The sequence below is a fragment of the Sebastes umbrosus genome, chromosome 6 (assembly GCF_015220745.1).
Source record: "Sebastes umbrosus isolate fSebUmb1 chromosome 6, fSebUmb1.pri, whole genome shotgun sequence".
Classification (NCBI taxonomy): Eukaryota; Metazoa; Chordata; class Actinopteri; order Perciformes; family Sebastidae; genus Sebastes; species Sebastes umbrosus.
In genome coordinates, this window is record NC_051274.1 from 29,286,988 (window position 1) to 29,307,070 (window position 20,083).

At 41.2% G+C, this 20,083-nt stretch overlaps 1 protein-coding gene across 4 annotated transcripts in view; it reads right to left on the reverse strand.

Annotated features, from left to right (window-relative positions):
• Positions 1 to 2,529: 2,529 nt before the first annotated feature.
• The window catches only part of itpr3 (inositol 1,4,5-trisphosphate receptor, type 3), a 64,878-nt gene continuing 47,324 nt past the window's right edge, over positions 2,530 to 20,083 (reverse strand). For 2 of the 4 annotated variants that reach the window (XM_037772631.1, XM_037772633.1), the window contains 32 exons: positions 19,889 to 20,011; positions 19,071 to 19,271; positions 18,877 to 18,992; positions 18,000 to 18,135; positions 17,286 to 17,411; positions 16,998 to 17,123; positions 16,755 to 16,875; positions 16,344 to 16,525; positions 15,591 to 15,739; positions 15,378 to 15,486; positions 15,105 to 15,192; positions 14,569 to 14,571; positions 14,010 to 14,185; positions 13,756 to 13,915; positions 13,317 to 13,534; positions 12,102 to 12,302; positions 11,909 to 12,019; positions 11,531 to 11,626; positions 11,328 to 11,429; positions 11,128 to 11,211; positions 10,911 to 11,024; positions 10,529 to 10,721; positions 10,097 to 10,216; positions 9,694 to 9,869; positions 9,080 to 9,244; positions 8,804 to 8,993; positions 8,052 to 8,159; positions 7,512 to 7,630; positions 5,993 to 6,158; positions 4,969 to 5,129; positions 4,707 to 4,868; positions 2,530 to 4,134 (listed from right to left, as the gene is read on the reverse strand). In XM_037772631.1, coding sequence (XP_037628559.1) covers positions 4,018 to 4,134; positions 4,707 to 4,868; positions 4,969 to 5,129; positions 5,993 to 6,158; positions 7,512 to 7,630; positions 8,052 to 8,159; positions 8,804 to 8,993; positions 9,080 to 9,244; positions 9,694 to 9,869; positions 10,097 to 10,216; positions 10,529 to 10,721; positions 10,911 to 11,024; positions 11,128 to 11,211; positions 11,328 to 11,429; positions 11,531 to 11,626; positions 11,909 to 12,019; positions 12,102 to 12,302; positions 13,317 to 13,534; positions 13,756 to 13,915; positions 14,010 to 14,185; positions 14,569 to 14,571; positions 15,105 to 15,192; positions 15,378 to 15,486; positions 15,591 to 15,739; positions 16,344 to 16,525; positions 16,755 to 16,875; positions 16,998 to 17,123; positions 17,286 to 17,411; positions 18,000 to 18,135; positions 18,877 to 18,992; positions 19,071 to 19,271; positions 19,889 to 20,011 — 4,419 coding nt within the window. In that variant the 3' untranslated portion in view covers positions 2,530 to 4,017. The remainder of the gene's footprint in view (positions 4,135 to 4,706; positions 4,869 to 4,968; positions 5,130 to 5,992; positions 6,159 to 7,511; positions 7,631 to 8,051; positions 8,160 to 8,803; positions 8,994 to 9,079; positions 9,245 to 9,693; positions 9,870 to 10,096; positions 10,217 to 10,528; positions 10,722 to 10,910; positions 11,025 to 11,127; positions 11,212 to 11,327; positions 11,430 to 11,530; positions 11,627 to 11,908; positions 12,020 to 12,101; positions 12,303 to 13,316; positions 13,535 to 13,755; positions 13,916 to 14,009; positions 14,186 to 14,568; positions 14,572 to 15,104; positions 15,193 to 15,377; positions 15,487 to 15,590; positions 15,740 to 16,343; positions 16,526 to 16,754; positions 16,876 to 16,997; positions 17,124 to 17,285; positions 17,412 to 17,999; positions 18,136 to 18,876; positions 18,993 to 19,070; positions 19,272 to 19,888; positions 20,012 to 20,083) is intronic. The other 2 variants (XM_037772634.1, XM_037772632.1) reach the window with 1 other exon arrangement.

A 20,083-nucleotide genomic window follows, 5' to 3' on the forward strand; every position in this document is an offset into this window, starting at 1 on the left:
AGCTGCTTGCTTTCAGATTGGTTTCAAAGTCTGATTGGAGTTTTCGTTCAGGAGTAAATCAATACTAGGGCTGTCAAGGTTAATGTGATAATGCGTAAACGCAAATTTGTTTTGACGCCACTAATTTCTCTAATGCATTAACGCAACTTGCGATTTTTAGGTTGTAGCGGGCTCAGTTTTAAAGCTAGAGTGAAGATACTGACATCATATGAAACTAGAAAACTTTTAAAATGGCCATGCCAGTTTTTCCTCGCCAAAATTTAGCGCAAGTTTGGAGCGTTATTTAGACTCCTTCACGACAAACTAGTATGGCATGGATTCCTTAGGTTTTCCTAGTTTCATATGATACCAGTATCTTCAGAACATAGACTTTCTCTCTGGTCTCCTGACGTGAGTTGAGTCTCGCAGCACAGGCTTGTTTGAGGGGGAGAAAGGGGTTCGTCACGGGTTGGCCGTCAACGCAACCCTCTGGAGGCGGGTCGGGCACACTTTGGCCCGACTCCTGGAGATGGTCCATCTCGGGCACGACTCGGCACAACTCGGCGCGCTAAAACTGGTAATGGAAATGCAAACCGGCGCAGCATGGTTTGACTCGGCCCTATAAACGTATTTAGCCACCTTATTGGGACACTCTTGACAAAAGCACCTTTGTGTTTGTGATTCACTGAAGCTAAATGAGTGAGCAGCTGCTGCAGCCTGTGACAGTGAACAGCTGGAGCTGCATTCCACTGAGGCTCCACAGCAAAGCTCCAAAATCCTACTGGAAGCTCTGCACACACACACACACACACACACACACACACACACACTAAAACACACATGGACTGTAGGTACCACAGACTATGACCTCACCTGTTCCAATGGAAACATGGTGGGGACCAATGCATTATATCCTTAGGTCAAACATACAGTGTATATACCTAACATTAGCTCACACACACACCGATCGACAGCAGGATGAGCTGAGAACCGTAAACCTTATTTATAGATCATCATGCACTCAGACACACTCACACAAAATAACCTCACTGTGTGTAGGTGTTTGTGTGTGTGTGCGCATTTTATTTGTGTTTGTGTATTTCTGTTCTTGCAAAAAAAATAAAAAGTTTGGTTTTGTGTTGTTAATTGATTTCCAATAATTAATATATACATACATTTACATAAAGCAGCATATTTGCCCACTCCCATGTTGAAAAAGTGTTAAATACTTGATATATATTCTCGCTAAATATCCCTTTAAGGTACATTTTGATACTGATAAAAAATGTGTGATTAATCACGATTCAATATTTTAATCGGTTGACAGCTCTAAATAAGTCATAGTATACTATGTCATAAATATCTCATCAAAGTTCATTGTAAAAAAAGTCATGGTATATTTCGAACATTTCATGAAAAAAAAGTCATAGTATAGTATGTTGAAAATTTCATGAAAAAAAAGTCAAAGTATAGTATGTCGAAAATTTCATTAAAAAAAATGTCGTAGTATAGTATTTTGAAAATTTCATGAAAAAAATATCATAGTATAGTATTTTGAAAATTTCATGAAAAAAAAGTCATAGTATGTCGAAAATTTCATGAAAAAAAATGTCGTAGTATAGTATGCTGAAAGTTTCATGGAAAAAAGTCATAGTATAGTATGTTGAAAATTTCATGGAAAAAAGTCATAGTATAGTATGCTGAAAATTTCCTGAAAAAAAATGTCGTAGTATAGTATTTCGAAAATTTCATGAAAAATAAGTCATAGTATAGTAGGTCAAAAATTTCATGAAAAAAATGTCATAGTATAGTATTTCGAAAATCTAATGAAAAAAAAGTCATAGTTTATCGAAAATTTCATGAAAAAAAATGTCATAGTCTAGTATGCTGAACGTTTCATGGAAAAAAGTCATAGTATAGTATGCTGAAAATTTCCTGAAAAAACATTTCGTAGTACAGTATTTCGAAATTTTCATGAAAAAAAATGTCGTAGTATAGTATGCTGAAAGTTTCATGGAAAAAAGTCATAATATAGTATGTTGAAAATTTCATGAAAAAAAGTCATAGTATAGTATGCTGAAAGTTTCATGAAAAAAGTCAATTATAGTATGTCGAAAATATCTTGGAAAAAAAAGTAAAGTATTGTATGTCGAAAATTTCATGAAAAAAATGTCGTATATAGTATGTCGAATATTTCATGGAAAAAAAGTCAGTTTAGTATGTCGAAAATTTCATGAAAAAAAAGTTAATGTATAGCATGTCGAAAATTTCATGGAAAAAGTCAGTGTAGTATGTCGAAAATTTGTATAGCTTGTTATAATAAATGTCCTATAGATTTCCAAAAATCATAATATATAATGTCATAGACATAGTAGTATGGCTTAAAAAAAATTATTTATAATAGTAGCCTATAGTATGCCGGTGTGTATAGTTTGTCATGGTATATAATAACCAGTTAACTCTAATCTGAGTTTTTACCTTTAAATAGAAGTGTATGCATTAAATACATTTCACTTAAATCAAAACAAACTACACTGTAAGAAACATGGATTTTGTTCTTCATAGTAAATATTTAATTTTTTTGAAGATGTGTTGTCTTCATTACACCGTCCTCCTCCTCCCCACTCTGTGTACCCGTCTCTTCTCATTGAAAAGACAAAGTAAATGTTATCTTCTGTTCACAAAATTGCAGTTTTGCTAAAAGCAGCTCACTTATAATCCAGTGTCTGTACTGAGCTAGTTACAGTGTTAAAAACAAACAGGATCTGCTCTCTCCATAAATACATCACTATTTAACCATAATAATAACAATATGTCACTTTAAAACCACGATTTCCCCAGATTTACAATAAAAAAACACAACTGGGTTCAACTCACTTTACATTTAAAACAGAAAGATATTACTGAAATAGTTAATTCTGTCATCGGCAAATAAATGCTGCATGTCAGTCTCTGTTTACATTTCCTTAAAATCAATAAAGTGAGTTGATGCCTGGTTATTCTCTGAGCATTCACACATACATGCGCACATTCTAGCATTTTTCAATGACTCTGAATACCTTGTAGCCCTTTAACCATGAAGTCTGTGATCCTTCGATTCGTTCTCCCAAGTTCTTTTTCTCATATTTTCCATACGGTTTCCGTTTGTGTAGAAAATCTTTTGCACTGGAAGCCCTGAGAGGCATGTGAGAAGTTTGATCTAAATTGTTTTCTCTCCTGTGTTTATGACTTCAAAATAGGGTCAGTAATGCATACAGTAGTGCCGAAAGGAAATTAAAACTCACCTGGACAAAACATGAATGCTTTTAGTCCTTTTAAGAACTTGGGATAGTGGCGCAGTTCAGCCTCTTGTGGCCAAAATGAGTATTACAACAACAAACACTTTTTTTTTTTTCCACCTGTTTTTAAGTTAAGCACAGGAGAGAAAACAATTTAGATCAGACTTATAAAATGGAGTTTGAGTATTTGGCTCAATAATGGTGCTTTTTTTGGTAATTATTTGTGAACATCAAAAGTATTTGTTGATTTTCAAAGAATTTCCATTGGTGATCTGTTTTGGGAACTCTCAGTAACTTCCAGGTTGATCTTCAGAAAATATAACTGCGCATTTTCAACACATTTCTGGTTTTTACACATAATTGCTTTTTTTTAAGTGTTTATATTGTACACTCATAGGTCTTTTGTGCTTAACATTAACATATTTAATCAAACTAAACTTAGCTGGGATGCTAACATCTTTTATCTTATAAATACAGTAATGGTAATGGCACTAATGGCACTAACTGCAGATCTTACTCACTCTGGATCATCCAGACATTAAAAAGTAAAAGCTAACAATAAATGTGCTTTTAGTGAGATACATATCATTTTTATGTTTTATAGCTATAGTCTAGTGTTTTTCTTTATGATAACCATGTGAAGGATTTTCTCCTTTGGAACAGTCCATCAGTCCAGCTGTATGGTTTACAGAGGCGGATCTTGTAATGAACAGTCAGTACATCCATATGTATTTCACGTCTGATAATCAGCAGTCTCTCTTTAGGTTTTGTACATCTGGTGGTTTCCTCCTGCGGCGCTTGGAGGCAGCTGGGCGCTGTTTCCTGCCTGGACGTCAACAAATCCCATCCTCTGTCTCCTCTTCCTTTGCTCGGTCATCTACAGAAACACAGGAAGTAAGTGTTTTTCCTACATCCTCATCAGTCAATTCACAGTGAGAAAAACTCCCTTGCTTTGGAAACGTCAGCGTATAACATGTCAAGTATAGTTCGTCGTAGTATAGGACAAAGGACTATAGCATGTAATTAGGGTCAGGCATAGTATAGTATGTTGAAAAAAATCATGAAATAAAATAAGTCATGGTATAGTAAATTTAATTAAAAAAAAAAAAAAGTCATAGTATAGTATTCTAAAAAGTCATGAAAAAAGTCGTAGGATAGTATGTCGAAAAAGGTCATGAAAAAAAAGTCTTAGTATAGTATGTCGTAAATTTAATTAAAAAAAAAAAGTCATAGTATAGTATTTGAAAAAGTCACGAAAGAGTCGTAGTATAGCATGTCGAAAAGTTATCAAAAAAGTCATATTGCGTTTCGAAAAAGTCATGAAAAAAAGTCATAGTATTGTCTAATTTTTGTTTCATTATGAAACTGTGGCGGGACAAATGACTGTCTACTATGGTGGTTCACCACAGTCTAGGTAATAATTGGAAACACTGATGTGTGTGTGAATACCTGCTCTTTCAGCTCAGTCAGCTGAGTGGTCAGCGTCGTCACCACCTTCATTGTTGCTGCCAGTTTGTCCTGTAACATCCTCATCTCGTTCTGCTCCCCGTCGCTGTCGGTTACCACCAGAGACATCGCCTGCATCCGTGGAAACCAGTCCAAGTTGTTGTTCTGAAACAGAAGAAGACGTGTTTGTGACTGCCGGATCACGTCCATGTGCTTTGATATCTCCAGTATTTAGATTAGATGGTGTGTACAGTAGATGTTTTACTTTGATCATGTGTGCTACGTAGCTCTCCGGTCCGGTGTAGTCCGTCTTGTTCTTCTCGCGCACCAAAACGATGAAGTACAGGTAGTTCCAGATGTTGTGCTCCAGTTTGAAGTGCTCTTCGAATGACACTGTCTTATTGTCAAACTTGTCTCTCTCCAGACCTGCAACAACACACAAAACTGGTGGTCACATTTTCTGCAGAAAATGTATTAAAAACCTGCAAATCTTCTTGATAATAAGCCTAATGCTGAGTTCAGACCAAGAGCGAAGCCACCGGTATCATTTGTGTTCATTCACACTAGACAGGAAAAGGAGCTTGTCTCCATAGATACCAACAACTTTCTTTCCATCAACCATGGAAGAAATAACCACTGTTGCTGCTTTGTACATGTTGTGGAAGTCCCAGAAAACGCCGTCTTGTCTGGGTTCATAACCTCACCCGGCGGCGAGCTGTATTCACATACAGTGTTGCACTGATTGTATCTAGCAAGCCACACGTCGCTACTGCGGTATGGACCTCAAAATAAACAGATTGAGCTGTGATTTAATTGCAATAAATGGATCAAAAGGATGCCAAAATAACTACATAATGCCAATTTGTAAAAAGTCTGAATTTAAGCTTTGTCAGGTCTGTCTGACAGACGACAAGCAAACAACTTTTAAAATGCTTCTTTTCTGACTGGAGTTCTGATCGATCAGTGGCAGGCTATGCGGCTGCTCCATCAACACTCAACATAACGTCATCTAGGCATAAAAACGTCAGCAACGTTGTTGTTTCTACCACAGACAGTCTGTGGTTTATACACATACATTTACACGCAGAGTTTGGTCCGGTCTCTGTACAGATATGATGAACTATCGTAGCTCTGGGTGACCACAGACGGAGAATCTCAACACTGATAGGCTTTTACGACACAGCGACTGGCGTATTGTATTGACTTTGTATGTAACCGTGTCGAGGAAGAAAACTTCGTCTGAACACAGCATAACAGTCAATCCGAACATGTTATTTGTTTCTACCCACCGCAGATGAAACATGTGGTCTTCAGTATCTCTTCTTTCTTCTGTTTCTCGCTCCTCAGGTCGGCAAACGTGTCGATGATGACTCCAAAGATCAGGTTGAGGACGATAATGATGACGATGAAGTAGAAAAGCAGGTCGTACACCACACGGGCCGGAAACAACGGCTCCTACACACACACACACACACAGTATATATATATATATATACATATATATACACACACATGTACTTAAAGGTGCAATGTGTAAGATTCGGCCAGAATTTTAGTTCAAAACATTCAAAAAATGAACTGACATTATCAACAGAAAGTCGGCGTGATGACGTTTAGTAGTCTCATTTAGACACTTGTTAGCAACTGCCTTTTTTAAGAAACATAAAGGCTTAAAAATTCACGAGTGGAATATTCACGGACGTATTTTATATCGTATAACAAAACGTTAAAATCTCTTCAGCTTGTGTTAACCCCAGACCTTATTTCAGGCATTTAACTAAAAACACATCGACTTACAAACGAGGGAACCGGAAGCAAAGAGACGAACTCTGGTATTTTTCTGACAACAGCCGCTGCCGCCATTTTGGACTGAAAATGCTTATTATATTTATAATATTTTATTGTTCAACACAGGCGATATCTGTAGAATATCATAATAGAATAGAAATAATTTTGTTTTACTTAAGTATGGCACTTGGTAGGCAGACGTTTTACTGGCGTCCGGTAGTCGCGAACAATTGACTCTCACTTCTTAGCAATATACGTTTTTTGGTGAAAGTCAATACACTTCCACCATTTTGGACTGAAAGTGACTACCGGACGCCAGTAAAACACAATTTTTTAAAGGTTTAGAAATCATTTGGTAATCACTAACAAATACTTAATATAGTATATAAAATAAGATGATAATAGTTTACTAATGTAATCAGAATATAATTGTTATTGTCTCTTATCAGCTATGATACAATATAGAATGTATAAACTAATTATTTTATATTACACAAACTAATATTAAAATATATTTTTTTTGCATTTCCAATATTAGTAAATATTAATTATCATTTTATTGTTTGACATTAAAATAACTATTAACTAAGTTTAATTAACTATCAATTTACCATTTACAAATAAAGGTTATTATAAAGTGTTACCAAAACGATTTTGTCACTTAAAATTACAGATAATTTAAGAATTTTTGCTTATAATAAAGTGAAAATCATTACCGTTTATTAACGACTATTAATGATTTGACTGAGAGAATTTCACAATCTGGCAACCCATAAGTTGTTCTCATTAATGTCTTATAACTGATCTATAAAGCATAAGTAAAAGACTTATTAACCATTAAATAAATAAAGTGGTACTGTAAAGTAAATGTAGAAGCATTATCTAGCATGAAATGGAAGTACTCAAAGTAAAGTAGCTTAAGTACTGTACTTGAATTTGTAAAGTATTGTGTTGCGTTCCACCACTATCGATATGTGTGTATGATGGGATGGATACAGGTAAAAATAAAACGTCGCTTACATTCTTGGATGGTTTGCGGAGAACGTCGCCGACTCCTCCTCCGTTCCTCAGTCCGTGGTTCAACACAGTGACGATACACATCAGCAGGGTGTCGCACGCTCGCTCCAAGTTCGGCTCCTCTGAAACACACAACACACGCTGTCACCGCCGTGGTAATGATGTTAAAGATAGACATGTTGCAGAGGTCCGACACCGCACCGGGCTGCACTGAGATTTGTTTATTTCTCTAACAGGACTTTTTCTCTTGTTTTCTTTTTGGGCTTAAAAGTTGTGCGCTCCCCGTCGTCCGGACCTGTTAGAGACCGCAAACCTCCAAAAAGGGAATCATCTGCTTTCTGTTAATTTATCTCCAGGAGGAGATGGTTAAGAAGATGCCATTGTGAAAATAAATAACACACTAAACTAAGGTGGAGGAATCTAAATACATATTTATGCAACGAGTTGGGCTAGCTAACTAGAAAGCATGAATGCGCCTGCAGCTTGGAGGATGACGTCTGACCTGTAGCTTCTGAACATCTAGCTCTCCTGACTGACTCTCACCTTCCTCCTCAGTGACGCCGACGGCGGCGGTGGTCTCCGCGGTGCAGCTGACTCCATCTGAAGAACACGACTTGAGGAAATCCTGTGAGGCTTCACTCGGCTGAGGAGCTGAACAACAACAACAACAACACAGTGTTATTGACAGAAGCTGCATCCAAAATCTCTAATTTAAAACAATTAAAACTATGTTCTTATTTATTGTTTTTACTTATTGTTAACTATTACTGTTGTTTTTGTCACACTGTAAGCCACATTACCCACAGACAATAAAGACTGAACTGATAAAATGAACTCAGCGGGGTTTCATTCTCAGATCTGTCAGCGCTGACAACATTATACCGAAGAAATATGGCGACACCATATTACAACACTAAAGCTCAATAACACCAGTCATCTGACTGATTTTAAGAGGAGACACTACAGGAAAACAATATAGTTTTTCATGCACTGCTCAATTTAGAGATTTGGGGCTATTTTGTTTCTATAACATGTCTTCTTTCAGACTAGTGGGAAAAACGTTTATTATACTACACTTTGCTTATTTGCATCTGTCAATGTCTCCCAAAGTTACCATTAGATAATGCCTCATTTGCATATTTAACATAAAATTTCAGTGAAATTTGTGAAGTTTTAGAAGTGGGAATAAAGACAAATGATGGCAGAACTGCAAACATGAGACTCGGTTTAGGGGCCAAAGGTCTCTAGTGGTTTCTACTGAAGCTATCTAATAAAGGCACAAAATAAACAGCTACCTGCAGCGATCTGCGCCAGCGGGTCGACCTCCATGACGAAATCATCCTTCAGGCAGAGGAAGCCGACGATGGAGAAGAGGTAGACGAGGATGAGAGCGAGCAGCGCCGTCAGTAGGATGGAGCGACCGTTACGAGTCACGCTCTTTATCACGTTGAACAGCGTCTCCTCCCGGTAGATCAGGTCAAACAGCTGCACAGACAGACAAGACAGAGGAACGGGTCATTCAGAGAGCTGGTGAGCTGTGGGATCATTAGTTTAATCGTGTCGTTGTTTACCAGGATGCTGTAGAAGAGCTCGTGGACAAACAGTCCCAGCGTGGAGGTCAGGACGTACGCCAGGTGGTATATGAACTCCACATCCATCACCATGGCCTTGTATCCCATAATAAAGGTCCCGTTGTTGCCCACAAAACTCACTACAAACACCACCTTGTTGATGAGCTGGAGGGGAACAACACAGGATTTTAACATTTTAACCAGACAGACGATAGACAGAAGACACCCTCTTCAGTTATATCAGATATACTGTCTATCATATTGCATTAAAGCGATAGTTTGGGTGTTTTGAGGTGGGGTTGTATCAGGCTCACATTTGAGGTACTTATAGACCCTTTTTGTGTAGACGTCATGACGAAAATGAGCCTTACAAAGTTGACATATTGAGAGAAACTAGTATTTTCTTCAGCCATTGTTAAAAAAACAAGCCAACATCTTGCTAGCCAGCGTTAACTAACGTGTTCAGAGAATTATTCTGCCTCCACTTAACGCTCCGCCCACAAAACACCTCATCATGGTTACCAACAGAAAAGGGGTCGATAGATGGCTTTTCACATATCTATGAGTGTGCCTCCTCTGCCCAGGTGGATTATGGGTAATGTAGTGTTACTCACATTGAGCGACCCCAGCAGTATGAGCGTGTTGCCGATGCCAAAATGATAGATGGATCTGAGTATCATGGCGATGGTGAGAGGCTGGAGGCCGTAACGCTGAGAGAACAGGCCCAGAACCGAGAGACCCGTCAGGATCCAGAACAACATCAACAGCAAGGAGTCATCGATCGCTCCCACTGAGAGAGGTGGAGGAGGAGGAGGACGAGGGAGGGGAAGAAAGAAGAGGAAGACAAAGTAACATTTTTATTAAAAATGAGTTACAATCAGGACAGAATTTAAATTCAAATTCAAAAGTCTATTTTGCAATTTTATTTTCAGTGTGAACTGAAGTTCAAGTGAGCACACACCCTGACAGAAGTATCAGTACTTTCAGTATCAGTAGCACTAGTATTTGCAGCAGTACCTTGTCCCGAGGCGTAGGGGTAGAAGAAAGCGATGATGAGGTTGATGAAGACGGCGAGGTTGAAGGAGATGGTTCCCCACAGAGACATCCTCCTGGAGAACCAGTACAACACCGGCATACCTAAAGGCACATTATACTGTTTTTTAGGAACACACCAGTTGGGTTTAATGGTCTTTGATCAGCTGATCATATTACACTGATTTACCCAGAGAAGGAGGGGAGGAGGAGAGAGAAGTGGAGAATAGAGTGGAAGAGAGAGGAGGAGGAGGAGAGAGGAGAGAGGAGAGGGAGAGGATAAGAGAGTGGAAGAGAGAGAAGAAGGAGGAGGATGAGAAAGAAGGGAAGAGAGAAGAAAAGAAAGGAGGAGGGGAAGAGAGAGGAGGAGAAGAAGAAAACCCTGTATATAAGTAAAAAAAAGGTGTGTGTACTGACTCCTCAGCTTCTTCTGCCACTCCATCTCTCCGTGCAGGAAGGAGGTTTGTTCGAAGAAGCGCGTGACCTTTGACCCCTGCTCATCCTGCTCCGTGGTGTTGAACACTCGGATCTTTGATTCCTCGGTCAGAAACTCACAGATGGGATGAACCGGAAACACGATCTGCTCCATGCTGCGGTCGTCACGGACAATCTGGAGAGGGTGGTGTGTTACATTACAACAGCTGGACTACACCTGCACCGTATACAGCCAGTACTTGTAGACGCTAGTCGTAGTGGTCATAGGATTGGTAGAAATCTGCAGTAATAGTACCAGCAGTAGTCGTCACATTATTGTAAGGCTCACACAGGTACACAGAGTACCTAGTGGTATTATTAGTACCTCAATCTGTGACGTGAGCTGGTCGTAGTACTCCAGTGGGTCCTGTTCCACTACAGCAGCTGGAGCTGTGGACTTCAACATCTGGGACAGAGGACGGTTGTTCAGGTTGTTCAGCTGCAGACAGAAAAACACAAGCAGCATCATAACGTGAGTTTTAGACTACTACTACTACTCCTACTGCTACTACTACTGTTAGATGGATGGATGGAGAGTTTACCATGGAGGAGATTCCCTCCTCTCCCTCTTTACTGTTCTTCTGAGGTTTCAGCAGGCTCTGCAGGACCTTGTTGTGTCTGGCCAGCTGCACACAAACAAACAACGAGAGAGAAAACTTGTTTACAGAACTACAAACCCGGACTGAGAGCAGAGTGGGACCAAAGGATGCAGGCATCCAATGAGGAGCTTGTGTTTAGTCACCTGCTGAGCCAGGATGTAGATGTTGTGTCCAACCTCGCGGGGAGAAACCTCGCACTCCTCACTCTCATTGTCCTGTTGGTAGGCCTTCTTTATCACCTCCACCTGCACACACACACACACACACACACACAGTTACAGTATATTACACATGAACACACGCCACTAACAAACGCTCTAAATACAATCTGTTGAAAGAATCTGACCAGCTCTCGTGGTCGGAGGTTGAACAGGATCCTTTCTGCGTTCTCGCTGTCATGACGGCTCTCCATCAAAGCCAACAGCAGCTTGGAGGCGTTGTCCTGGCAACCGGGAAGAAAACAGCAGCAGTCAAACAACAGGTGTGACCCTCACAGGTGAATATAGTGCAGGATACATATTGAAGTGGAGAGTAACAGACAGCTGAGAACATGTTTAACTCCATCGTGGCTTCTCTGACATGAACTTTTTGTGGGTCAGACAGATAAGCAATGAGCTAAAACTCACCCTAATATAATAAAGGAGCTGCAGATTCAGCTGATCATTCACTACCAGAGACACATAACACAGTGTTACGTACACCGTGTGCACGTGAACCAACGTACCTTCAGCTGGAGCACCATCTCCATCCGATATCGACACAGAGGACTGATGTCATTCAGGATCAGAGCTGTGATGATGTCGATACCGTTGGACTCGTGGGTCACGATGCACGTCTGCAACAAACACACACAGAAACTGAGCGCCCATGTTCATGACCTGCTTCTATAACTGCGTCCCTGTGCTGCACCAGTCTACCTGGTTCTCCTGGCAGGGGCCCTGGCAGTACTCGGTGAGCGTCTCCAGGGTCTGAGTGATCAGGTGGACGTTTGATTCGTTGATGTAGAGGCCCAGCAGGCCCAGGCCTCCGGTGGTGCTTCCACACATGATGTCCAGGAACTGAAGAGTCTCGCACACCAAGTTGTAGTTGGTCTTATTGTTCTGGCAACGCAGGAAGTTCTGGAAACACATGCAAAGTCAAAAAGGCTTTATTTTGCTAAAAAATAACAGATTTATGGACCAAATTCATCTACAGTCCCACTGAATCTCACATTTATGGGAAGTTTACATTAGGTTTGTCACAGTAGTTGGTGTTACCGGTATTACTCGGTGGTCGGGCACACACAGATTACATTACGTATCCACCGCCCCCACCGTCATTTTGCTTTTATTACAGAAATAAAACCCATTTAGTTCATTTTGGCGTGTCAGCGCCGTATTCTCAATAGATAGTCGGACGACAGACGCTATAATCTGACAGTGAATGCATATGCTCCGTAAGGAGTCTCAGCTTAGAGTAGCAAGTTTCATATTTCACACACACTGGACGAGAGAGAGTTGACAGACCGAGAGATGACACAGGATTTGGTGTCGAAGCGAAAAGCAAACGCGCCTATTTGGCAATATTTCAGATTTAACCATAATGTTAATGAGGTAATCACCGCAAGGAGGACGAAGCGGTCACAGCCAGTATACGCGGTGCAGCAGTGCCAGGTAGATCCCTGCGGCCCCAAAGCAAAAGCTGGACCGGAGAGGCCAGACACGCCGCCACCCGACGGTAAAGATCAAGGTAAGCGCGCTACATATATTGACCGTCATCTTTTCTTGTAAATGGTGACACCGGTGTTGTCACAAGTTTATTAACCAGTGGGAAAATTTCCTCAACGTCACATCCCTAGTTTAGATGCAGGAACTTGTTCTTGTCGAACAACAGTTGTTGTTTTACTGTTTGTGTTCAGGTTAAACCAACAAGATGTGAAACGTGTTAAAGGTTGAGCTTTAGAGGTATTTCTAAACTGAGTCAGGCCAGATGTTTCCCAGTCTTTATGCCAAGCTAGGCTAACCACGTTGACTGACTCCAGCTCCATACTGAACACACAGACATGAGACTGATATCCTTCTGAACATCTCACTGAGAACCCAGATGTGTGCCACGCTGGTTTATTATGAGTTCTTTAGTCAGTAGAAACCGACCTGCAAGTCATGGTTGTGGTTTTCACACAGCAGCTGGAGGAACCTCAGGATGGGCTTCATCATGGTCACAGCTGGTCCCATCTCCATCTCCACCTCCCTCTGCTCTGCTACGGCCTGAACTGGCAGGGCGGAGGCGCCTGCTACCGGGGCGATGGATTGGCCCTGGACCATCAACGGGTGACCTCCTGTGCCAGGAAGTACTAATGTTGCAGAGCCACCTGTTCAACGGGGAAACACATATTATTATATTATAGTATTTATACAATGTGACGATTCAAACCTCTGATCTCTGTAAAGGCTGAAGAACTTCAGAGGAGACTCAATAATTCAAATACCTAAAAGGATCCTCAAGTTAGTTTCTCAGGCTTTTCAAAATAAAACATTTAACAACCAGATAATGAAAGTATAAAAACAGCAGATTTCTTTGAAGATGTCTCACTGTTCTCCAGCTCCTTCTCGTTGGCCTTGTGCGTCATCTCTCCGACATTAACAGACACTGTAGCTTTTATATCGGTCTGAGCTTCCTTCATCCGGTCATGAAGAACCTTAAAGAACTTCTCTGACTTGTTGTCGCCCATCATCGCCTTGTAGAAGGAGTTCTGCAGGAGAACGTTTACACACAAGGTTAATTCACAGAGCTACAACTCGATCGGTTTTGTTAATGTGGAAGGCTGTTTTTTTTTAAGCTTTCACCTGTATCTCCGTGTTTCCTCCCTCCAGCAGACAGATGGCCAGCTGGATGCTCTCCTGGAAGATCTTGTCGTTCTTGGTGCTCATCACCAGATCGGTGAACAGCTTCGTTCCTCCTTCTCTGTCCAGACGACACTGAACTGTAGCCACCGCCGCCCAGTCCCGCTCCTGCTCCATGCCTGACACACAAATAAAACAGAAAATACATCTTACAGCTTTTCTCACTGTGTGGAGGTATCATTTTTTGTTATTTTTACTGAACTACTGCAGCTTTCTTTTCATAGTTGTAATTTTTTTTAATGTCATTTTGTGACAAACATTCAGTTCACTGTATATGACTTCACATGAAAGCTCAAAGGTGAATTTTCTGTTTATACTATAATACATGCAACACATTGCTACACAAATACATTTACTGTAAACACGAATGTGCATATCCTGTTTCTGTGTATACAGAATTGTACAGTATTAACCTTTCCTAGTAAACTTCGACCTACTGTTGAAACGGGAATCTAAACAGCTTAGTGTGTTACACAACAGCCTTCAGCTCAACAGAACTGACCTTCTGGTATAGTACAGTCAGCAGTCAGCGTCAACAGAAAAGTAGAACAAAACAGAGATTTGGATATAAGTAACATTTCCAGGGTTGACTGCCGCGGTGAAAAAACATGTAAACATTTTGACCAGTACGGCTCACACGATGACAAAACAACTTTTCATTTTGGTGGCGTTGGCCAGTTTACTGACACAATAACTGGTTTTGAAGCACGAATGAAATGTTTTGGGTGAGTTACAACCTTTTGCAGACATGAAATAGAGTTGTGATGTCCCATCAAACAGTTGTGACAACTGCACTTACAAAAAAAGCCTCACTGTATTCTATGACATATTCCTATCTCGTCTTATCCTTTCTTCCTATCCCACAGTATGTTCTGCATTCTCTGTAACTTTACATTCATCTGATGAACTTTTCCCTCGCAGAAACAATGTTTTATTTGGTTCTGTGTGGTCGAACCTTAGTCTAGTTGAAACATCCACGCTGTGATGCCGATTTTACATTTTAAAATGTCGGCTGTGTCTCAGTGTGAAGCGGCGTACCTGAAGCTCCGAGCTCAGCCAGGTCGTTCTTCGGGGTGTTCTTCGGAAACAAGTAGTTCTGCAGTAAAACCTTCCGCAGTGAAATTCCCTGAAACAACACGGACAGCGGGTCACACTTCACCCTCCTTCATGTTACAATCAACAGCCATCACAACACATTTAGCGTGACTGCGTTTTGTGTACTTGCGTGGACTGTGTCTCTGACCGTGGACATAGGGATTAGGAAGAGGTTGGGGTCAGACACAGGGGTTAGCTTCTGGAATAATAACTGACCTTTTCATCAAAGTCCAGAGTCCTGATCAGCATCTCCTGCAGAGTTCTCAGAACTTTGATACACAACTTCTCCTCTGCACACATCAACGCTTTGGTGTGCTGGATCAGCCTACACAAACACACATATAACACACACATATTTACTTTCCCATTATCCCTCTGTCCGTGTGCCAGTGCTGCAGTGGAGCTTGGACTCTGAGAACCTGGACCTACTTGGAGATGAATCCTCCGGACTCGCAGCGCTGCCGGGCGTCGGTTCCCTCCAGAAAGAGCAGCTCGGGCTGGTGGAGGACGTCCACCAACACCGACAGCTCTGCGTTCACCAGCGGTTTCAGACGCTCCTCCAGAGTGTTGATGATGTCCTGAGGAACACACACACACAGTTTCAGTAAGTTGTTTTAAGGAGATATCTTAGTTAAAGAGCTTTGAGTGGTCGGAAGACTAGAAAAGCGCTATATAAATGCAAGTCCATTTACAATTTAAGTTGTTTCTAGGATGAAATCCTTTATCAGATTGTTTTGGAATTTGCATTCATGATTTCAATTTTTTTTTTGCATTTCTGTCTGATTTTGATATGTGGCATATTTTGAGTTATCTGTCTTACACCGTGTCCTAACTGGATGTGACACGAGCGAGCATCAGCGCAAAATCCGCTTGATTACATTGCTTTCTATTGGAGTGTCCTAACTATAGTTATAGTTGGACGCTCGCATCCAGTTACGACAAGATGTTATGTTGTCTACCTATCTTGAAAAAGAGGAGGATTTCCTACTTACTTACAGTACATATCATTTTCTTATTGACTCACTTCATTCTATACTTCTTATCTGTCATATTCAGGCTTGAAATTTCAGGACTGTGTAGTAATACTCTGCATGCAACTTGTCTCAGTTTTGTACTTGTGTGAATGTCTCTGGGCTTGTTTTCATACTCATAACTGTGCTTATTTAGTAAAGTGTTGTGTACCTGCAGTTTCTCTATGATGTTCTTGTAGTCCCAGGGGTTGCTGGGAGCGATGGGTCTGGACGAGCGGGACGAGGACTTGTAGTTGGGGTTGGAGCGGGACAGAGAGTTGAGAGCAGAGCTGGACATCACGTTAGTGATCTGAGCCTCCAGGTCCAGAGGAAGAGAGATGGAGCGACTCTTAGCTGAAGAGAGAGAAAGAGCGATATATATACAGACATCAATAACAAAGAGTGAGGAATCTGTTCCTGTGAGGTACAAACAGAGATATTACAGAAGTTTTCAGGTGTTTTACTTCAGTAAAAGTAGAAATACTACAATTTAAAAGTACCCTGTTACAAGTAAAACTCGTGAAAACGTTGTACTTAAAGTATAAAAATATAAATACTATGCAGCCAAAATGGGCTGTGTTACCTGTCATAGCGAGGGTCTTGATGCAGGTCTCCACCTGTGCTCGGTGCTGCTGCTGCAGCCAGGGACAGTCCAACAGTCGGACGGACGACTGAAGCAGCTGAGTCACAATGGTGTGATGAGTCTGGGGGAGAGAAAGAGAAGAATTGAAATCTAAACTAACCAAACATCATTAAAACTACCAATGCCAATCAAATCAAACATAATATTTGGTGTTTTGTCACCAAAGTGCATCATGGTCCCGACCTGCAGAGACGTGCTGTTCTCAGAGAAAGGGGAGCTGAAGAAGGCGTGGATGGTGTCAAAGACCACGTTGATGATGTATTTCTCCAAGATGGGATCAGAGAGACGTTTCTCTCGTTTATTACAAACCTGCAGAGGAAAGACATGAAACACTTTGTGGAGGCCAACATACACACACATACACACTTGATGACTGGAGGTAATAACTGATTATTTCAGAGTACTATGTACTGGACAAAGTTCCTATCGCTGCATTACTAGTACTAGTAGTCACCAGTACAGTGCCGTTACCCTGGCCATGTCCACTGTGAAGTCCTCAAACAGCTTCCAGATGTGATTCGATGTGTAGATTTCCTTCATCTCCACCTCCGTGTCCACGTAGCAGTGATTCACAAAGTTCACATAGGCCACCTTCACCTGGAGACAGACAGACAGAGAGGTTTTAGTTTTCAAAATGTACCTTAAAGGGAGATTTGTCAAGTATTTAATACTCTTATCAACATGGGAATGGACAAATATGCGGCTTTATGCAAATGTATGTATATATTTATTATTGGAAAACAATTAACAACACAAAACAATGACACATATTGTCCAGAAACCCTCACAGGTACTGCATTTAGCATAGAAAATATGCTCATATCATAACATGGCAAACAGCTGTCAGTGTGTCAGTGTGCTGACTTGACTATGACTTGCCCCAAACTGCATGTGATTATCATAAAGTGGGCATGTCTGTAAAGGGGAGACTCGTGGGTACCCAGAGAACCCATTTTCATTCACATATCTTGAGGTCAGAGGTCAAGGGACCCCTTTGAAAATGGCCATGACATTTCTTCACTGTGATGTTAATACTTTTACTGAAGAAAAAGATCAGAGTACTTTTTCCACCGTAATGGCTGGCAGTATTTACATAAAACTCCTTTATATAACTGTAAGTATAAAACGGTGACAAGACTGATGAAAAGATGGAGCTGAATAAAAATATAACGACCCGGTCAGTACCTCAGTGATGCAGTCCTCATGTGTCACCACTCTGACCACGTCCTCCAGAGGCAGCAGCGAAGTACATTTGATCTCAGTGTAAACGTTTTTCCCCTCAGCACAGGCTGCTAACAGCTCCACCAGAGAGATGTGGTACCTGCAGACGGGAGGAAACAAGAGATTATCAACACAACATTCAAAGACAGACATTCTCTATATGTCTAAAATCTACAAGCATATCAAATACAGAAAGGAAAGTCATACAGTGGCCACAGAGGTATCAACAGAATGGTCTAAGTCAGCTGAAGAGATTGGTGTATGGCACCATCTAGTGGCTGCATCAGAGCGGTTACACCAACATGCCACAGATCCACAGCCCCCCAGTAAAGGAAGTGAGTGGCAGTCACTACACAGAACATTTGCCTTCTGCCTGGGGCTGACTCAGACTTCCTGCAAGCACCATCTTTATTGCACAAACGGTAACTCAAATCTGCCGTTTGAATGCCTGGGTGAAATATTATGACAAGAACATAGATTAGTTTGACAGCTACGTTTCATTCGCTGAGTCTGTGATATGAGGGGTGTTTAAGGTCCATTGGAAAGCTTGGAATTTTTCACCGATATTTTGATCACAACTTGTTCTTATATTTACGAAGTTTACTTTTGTACGGCGTTATTGTTAAAATACTTCGTAACAAGACATAGTTTAGACTACGTACAGTTGGTTTACGGATTCTGAAAGCTGAAGACCTCAGCTTTTCAAAACGGTATGGCATGCATATGTTCTATAATATATAATAATATATATTTGCCTTTAATAGGCCATTTATAGAGTTTATTGTTCTTGTTTGATGGCTGTGTGGTGCTGCTGACTGTACAACAAATTGCCATTGGTTACCTGAGTGGGCTGCTCTCGCCGACCCCCTCCCTGCTCTCTGCCATCAGCTCCAACATGACATTGAAGGAGGTCTTGTCGTTGTAAAAGACGACTACGTCCTCACCTGCGTTAGTTAACTACAGAGAGACGACAGCGTTACATCACCACATAAACACACAGTGACACAAAGTGACGTATCTCGTCCTCGTCCTCACCTCGGTCATGATCATGTCCTGGCACTTCTTGACGTACTTGCCCTCGGCCTTGATGATGGTGTGGAGGAAGTTGAGGTACTGAACGTGTCGGCCGTGCGTGGCCAGACAGTGGATGAAGTGCTGCAGGACGCTCTCGGAGATCTCGCTGCACAGCTGGTAGTTGTTACAAAAGATGTGCTGCACCGTCTCCGCCTCCAGCAGCTGCAGACGGACGAGGAAAGTCAAACATAGATTTATTCAATTCATGAATTTAGTCATTTAGTTTGTGAAATGTGAAAAATAGAGCTCTGACCAATGTCATCCTAACGGTGTAGTTTTAAACAGCAAATGTGGAGATCTTGGCAATTATTTGCATTATTTTCTTCTTTGTTTTTGCTGTATTCAGACCAAGAGCAAAGCAAATTTTTGCCTCACTATAGTCGCGGGAGTTGGACCGCCGGTATCATTTGTGTTCATTCGCTAGACGCACCAGAGAGAAGGAGCTTATCTCCATAAATACCAACAACTTTTCTTTCCACCATTTCTGCCACCAACCACGGACGAAATAACCACTGTTGCTGCTTTGTACATGTTGTGGAAGTCCCAGATATGTCAGAAAACCAAACGCCGTCGTGTCTGGGTTCATAACATCACCCGGCGGCGAGCTGTATTCCCATACAGTGCCATTGCACTGACTGTATCTAGCGAGCCACATGTCGCTACTGTGGTATGAACCCAAAATAAACAGATTTTGCTGTAATTTAATTGCAATAAACGTCTCAAAAGGATGCCAAAATAACTACATAATAATGCCGATTTGTAAAAAGTCTGAATCGTACCCCCGGGTTGAGGAAGAGGTTGAGGTTCTTGTGCAGCAGAGCCTGGTTCTCCTGGTTCCCCGTACAGAACTTCTGTAGGAACAGATGAGTGTACTTGATGATCTCCAGCATCTTCACATCGTTCTGCAGACAGACAGACAGACAGACAGACGGACAGACGGACAGAGAGACAGAGAGACAGAGAGGACGAAGGGG